This window comes from Austrofundulus limnaeus, unplaced genomic scaffold, assembly GCF_001266775.1.
Source record: "Austrofundulus limnaeus strain Quisiro unplaced genomic scaffold, Austrofundulus_limnaeus-1.0 Scaffold29, whole genome shotgun sequence".
Lineage (NCBI taxonomy): Eukaryota > Metazoa > Chordata > Actinopteri > Cyprinodontiformes > Rivulidae > Austrofundulus > Austrofundulus limnaeus.
In genome coordinates this window covers 1,675,174-1,681,173 of record NW_013952431.1, presented here as the reverse complement: position 1 = coordinate 1,681,173, position 6,000 = coordinate 1,675,174, and the positions used below count along the sequence as shown (strand labels likewise).

Below are 6,000 nucleotides of genomic sequence, written 5' to 3'. Positions count from 1 at the left end.
TATATATATAAATTACAGTATGCTTTTGTAAGATTACAAGTGCAAAATACAGTTGACAATACTGTAAATACTTGTTATTTCAACCTTAACCTTATCTTTGCCTTACCGGCAAAATGAAATGTCAAATAAAAATATAAGTAAGAGCGTGTAAAATCAGGACATCTACTAAACTATCTGTTAGACACAGTGTTCTGACCTGAGTAACTTTAATGTGGTCTTGTGGTGAAGGCTCACACAGTCCAGTCAGGTCAGGGTTTTGGGTCCGGCCATCAGGAAACAAATAGCTGGAGGAGACAGAGAAAATTAAACTCAAAGAAATGTCTTGAAAGCATTGGTTATATATTTTCATWTAACCATGATTATTAGCATGATCACACCACATGTGTAGCTAAAAGCCTGCTGTAATGAAACAATCTGTTCAGTTTATTTATTCAAGGTAAGCTGAAGAACGTAAAGTAGGGATGGGCAAAATCGCATTCTGTGCAATTACTATCAGAAAAACTGTAAAAAATATATATATTTGCCACTTTGCAATTAATGCCTTGTAATGACATATTTTTTATGTGACGCACTCTCACTATCAAGTGTTCATGTGAGACCGTGGCATGTTGTGTTACTGAAGCTTAAGACCTTTTTATTCCAACAGGCTTTTAGTACTTAAATATGTGGTGACATTTCTGGTTTTACTTCTGCTATTTTTGTTGTGTTTTCTTGTTTTTTACTTGTTGTCATGTTAATCACTGACTTTGTGAAGCACTTTAGTCACCAGCACTGTTGTTGTGTAAAGCAGTAAATAAATAAATAAAGACACAAAGAAATAAAGACAGACACAAAGAAAGAAAGACGCAAAGAAAGACAGACACAAAGAAAGACAGACACAAAGAAAGACAGACAAAGAAAGACAGACAAAGAAAGACAGACAAAGAAAGACAGACAGACAGACAGTGCCACCCCACATTGTAGAAAAGGTATGTTTCAGTTCACAGCTTACTGTTTAACCTGTTAAAATTAAGAAGTTTGACTGAGTATTTGTAAGAATAATTTTAGAAACAAACTGATTACTGGTTACTGATTTAGAGTCAAAAATATGCAGCACAACTGTCATCTATTAGTTGTAAAATGAATTGTTAAATTGGTTAAATGAAACAGTTAATCGTGGTAATCTTTTTTTTTTTTGCCAATATTGCCTAACCTTAAAGCAAAGGATGTGAGTATTTTACAAATGGGTTAAACACTTAAATTACTGTTTGACAAGTGGTTTGCACACACTGGTGGCATACTTTATAGGCCTTCTCAGTTTAAATCAAATGTAGCTTTTGTTAAACAAAGGAATCAACACTACCAATGAAAGCCAAGTTTTGTGTCAGCCGGCTGAACCATCGACTGTGGCCCACATTAGAAATCAGCAGCTCTGCTTTGGTTGTTAAAACAGCAGAAAGATTGAAAGTAAGTTGATATGCTGAGATTTACTGGGAGAGTCAGCTGTAGGATGTCAAAAGACATGCATTTTTTTACAGACAGATGAGGAAACAAAAATATGAATGATGAAAAGAAAAGCTTTTCAGACAAAAAAAGGCATCAAATCGAGACCACACAGCAGCCAGTGATGCAGCAGAAGCTCAGACGTTAAGACATAAAGCTACAAGAAAAGGCAGATATAAATTTGCCAAACAAAAACCTATACTTACAATCCTTCTCTGAAACCATCTATGAGGGCTTGGAAGAGGGGTTTATTGTGGGGAATGGTTTGAAGAATATTCCCATCTGCCGTCACATAACCGATGGCCCACTGGCCCAGTCGTGTGCAGCTTAGACGAAAGATGTAACTGAGTGGAGAAAAGCAATAACATAATGAAGATAATTCATGGAAGACTGGTACACAGAAATTTAAGAGATAACTCAGTCAGATCTAGGGAAACAGCACCTAAGAAAAACAGGAAATTATAAATATAAATTACACTGTTTAGGCATGTAAACATGCAGAAACTGACTGTACAAGACAAAAAACTTGGACTTTTTGTTTAAAATGAATGACAAAGTGCAACAAATCTGTTGTATGGCTCAGAGTATAGGAAGCTACAAGTTTGGAAACATGAGTTGTCAAAATACATAACTACATTGTCATGGCTCTCAAGTACAGACAGTGCAATATAAATTTTAATAAACTGGTGCAGGAACAGGCAGCAGTCACAGATAATTTACTCCCTAGTCAAAACAAATTGAATAGTGCAAAAAATGTGAAATAAATAAAAACAATTAAAAAACAAAAACAAACATTTTGTCTTTAGACAGGCTGTAATGATCAAGTATGACAAAGGGTGTTGGAGGTGAATACAAGACGTATCTTGCTGTAAACATGTTTCAAACAGAAAAAAAAACTGTTGCGATGAAAAAACAGAATGAGGAAAAAAATAGGAACAAAAAATAACAGATGTAGCATGCATTTAGCCAAACACAGGGCAGARTGTTATTTGTCCTTTTTTAATTTTATGCTGGCAATTTTGCTTTTCAAAAAATAGCTCAGAGAGGAACTGGCTGTGTTTGCAGATGAAGGTAATTTGAGCAAACTCATTCTGACCTTTAGGGTYATGTGGAAACTTTGGCATGTGACTGATGTGGGCAGAAAAAGAATTAGTTTCATGTTTAGATTACTTCTGAGACYATGAAAATTAACACTAAAAAGATGAACCCTGCCTGATTTAGCCACTGATCAGAAATTCTTCATACATCAACAGATCCAAGTTTTATTTAGCTTCACCCAAAAATACTTTATGTGGATGTGTCTCTATGCTGGCCTGGACTGTGAAGTGACATCAGCTGTTTGTGTACAATCAGGCCTTTGATGGAAGGTGCCAGTGCCGTGATGACCCAAGCTCTCCAGAGTCTGCTTCCCCTCCCACACATGCATATATTTACACAAACGTACATTTACACACACGTACAAAAACACAAACTATAGCAAAAAAATGTAAGGTGAATCTGTCATAAAGTTCAATGTCTTCATAAATTGTCTTTAGAAATATGTTAACCTGTAACTAAATTGTTGCTAATGGAAATGTGTTTTCTAATGAAGGAAATGGAAATATTGCTTCTGACTTAAAGTGCTGCTAATAGAGGTTTGTGACAGACAATGAACTCATCTTGAGTTGACAGAGTATGTGGATAGACTGGCCTATGTAAACGTTTGTGTGATGTCTCACCTGCCGGGCTTGTGGATGAACTTCTGCAAACGGGCTTTGACCTCATCGTAGGTGAGGAAGGCCATGTACCCTGGATGAGTAACAGCCAAGCTGTTCCAGTTCCGCAACAGGGATGACCAAGGCTACCCCCCCACCACACACACATGTTCAAAAAGGAGAGAGAGAGAAAAAAAAGAGAGTGTGAGTCATCCAAAGTGTGAGTGAGTGGACAGCAGAAGCTCAGCATAGAGAAATAGTGTATACTGCAACATGGAAAAAYGGTTCAAACAGTTTAATGAACAGTATTGCGATCTACAGGCTGCTCCAGTCTGAGTCAAGAAATGTGAAAAGATAGTTTAAGAATAATGTGCAACACCTACAATCTTATTCAATGTCACATGAAGGCAAAAAAAATGACAGCAATAAGTCAGAAAGCAAGGGAGGTGAGTCGTGTTAGGACTTTGCCACGTGTTAAAATTAGGAAGATAATATTTCACTGGGTTGTGAGTCGGTGAACAGTACTCACGAGTGAGTCTCGTGAGTCTAAGAGGCACGCCATCCTAATATTTGAACATGTTTAAATTAATCCATGAGACAACGTTTCACACAAATAGTTGCATAGTTGATGTGGGTAGGGCTGGGTGATGATTATTTGATCGTGATTATTGATGGACAAAAATTCAGGTCRATTACAGTGATCAGCTGTGAGCCTCTTCACTCAACAGCCAATCAGAATCCACCTTTTCCCGCTCCACTTTCGTTAATAAGTTACTAAGGAAATGCAGATGGTATGACAGAATTGACCAAACAAAATGTAATCCAGTATAAAATGCTGAATCCCACAGAGTTAGCTTATTTGGGTGAGTTTCTGAGGTATTTTGGCCTCTGTTGCTTCCTGTAGTGTACCTGCTGTTACCTGCTAACAGGCACCAGGTAACAGCAGGTGAGCTCTCCTCCCGACACAGAGATGAAAAAATAAAAGTGAGCTGCGATGCGTGGCTAAACAGACTCACTAAAACAGAAAACATCCTCCAAAAATATGAAGCTATGGTAACGTTTAGGACGGAACAATCTGGAGAAGAACTTTTCTGTAAGTTTTGTCATTACGCAATGGGCTGGACGCATAAAAAAATGTGAAGAAGACCGCTTCCTGTCTTGAGTGGTATCACAAACAGCCAGCTGAGAGAGACACGCTACAAACTCCTGAACACTCAGGAGTGAGGTAGATTATCCAAGATTTTGTTTTAGAAAAAATGAAAAAGCTTTGTCCGTTGTTAGAAGTAAATTATGAGCTTRGATCCTATTCAATTGGCAAGTGGCAACAAATTGTTGCTGTTTGACATATTTAATGTAAAATTCAATTCTAAAATTTTATTTTACACAAGTATAACTTTATTAATGTGAGATTCTGATTTACACAAAGAATGTTTTTTTCTTGGTAAATAATTTTAAATACCTTGCAAAAAGAATTTGTTCTACTGAAGCACAGCTATTTATTATTAGTCAAAGTGAAATACCAGCCACTACTTTTTTTTTAAATTTCTGTAGCTATTTATTTGTTAAATTATTTTTCACTCACTTAATAATTACAAACATTTTAGGTTAATAAAAAAATTGTGATAATCGAGATTGGACAATAAGAAAAAATAAATCGTGATCTTTTTTTTTTTGCCATACCACCCAGCCCTAGTTGTAAAACCCAAATTAATTTTGTTGGTATCTCCATCAAGTCTAGAGAGCACCATTGCTGCATTTTGACATTTGCACAAGAGCTCTCCTCTGGCAGAAATCATCTGATGCAAATGTACAAATCTAAAAACCACCTTAATAATACAAGGGGAAAAACACAGTCCAATCTGCCTATATTCACATTAAAAGTGCACTTAAGCAAATTAAATGATAAACATGGGGACAGCTAAAAATGTGGATGTAAAAGTTAGTCGAGACATTTTTGATGTAGGTGGTCAACAAAATAATGTGCATGGTCATGAACGCACTTTTGCAAGCAATGTACACACAAATAGGCAAAACCTAGTTATTCAAACTGCAGCCACATAGATCAGTAGTTGTAAATACTCAAAATGAAGTTTGACTGCAACAGGAAAATCTGCCAGTTTTCTTAAAATTTCCAAACATTTTCGGGGCAAACAGTCGCAGTCAAGTAAAATACCACGTTTAAATGAACATGTGACAACTACAACATTTAGCAAATAAGTTTTGCTCACATAACTCCCTCAAACTGGGCTACAAATAGCTTCTTCCCACATAAGTGTAATGTGTGAAACGACAGAGGGACATAAGTTAAAACCACAGCTATTAGACTTTTGAGACAGTCAGGGCTAACGGCACTGCAGCCACTGAACTGGTTCCATAACGATAAGTAAACAGAGTCTTATGATTTGACTCAAGTAGTTTCATGTGTGAACGACCAAAGGTGTCTTAGGTGTCATTTTTCCAGACAAGTCAAGGAACCACAGTGAGAAAATGGCTTCAAATAAAGCGTAGAAAAATTGTGTGCAAAGGTAAGAAAATAATTACTGTTTTCATGTTTTAGCAATTTGTTAATGCGTACTAACAAGAGGCCAAGCAGTGAGGATGTCCGTAACGATCTTAACTAACGGCTGCAGCCTGTAATCACCACATCACAGTTCTATACTAAGAACAACCAGCGGATTTATCTCCCAAACAAGAGAATGTCACAGAAAGTTCAACCTTTACAATGATCGATAACAGCAAAAACCAAGAACTGTGCATCAAATTTTTCAGATGTTAKTTTGAGTGTGAAAGTTTAAAGTGTATGAATGTAATTAAAAGCCAGATT

General features: G+C 36.5%; 1 protein-coding gene across 1 annotated transcript in view; it reads right to left on the bottom strand.

The window, feature by feature from the left end:
* The window catches only part of cbl (Cbl proto-oncogene, E3 ubiquitin protein ligase), a 39,323-nt gene that overhangs the window by 9,571 nt on the left and 23,752 nt on the right, over positions 1 to 6,000 (bottom strand). The window contains exons 5-7 of the mRNA XM_014005284.1: positions 3,201 to 3,322; positions 1,689 to 1,826; positions 197 to 284 (exon numbers count right to left, since the gene is read on the bottom strand). Of these exons, the coding sequence (XP_013860738.1) occupies positions 197 to 284; positions 1,689 to 1,826; positions 3,201 to 3,322 (348 nt within the window). The remainder of the gene's footprint in view (positions 1 to 196; positions 285 to 1,688; positions 1,827 to 3,200; positions 3,323 to 6,000) is intronic.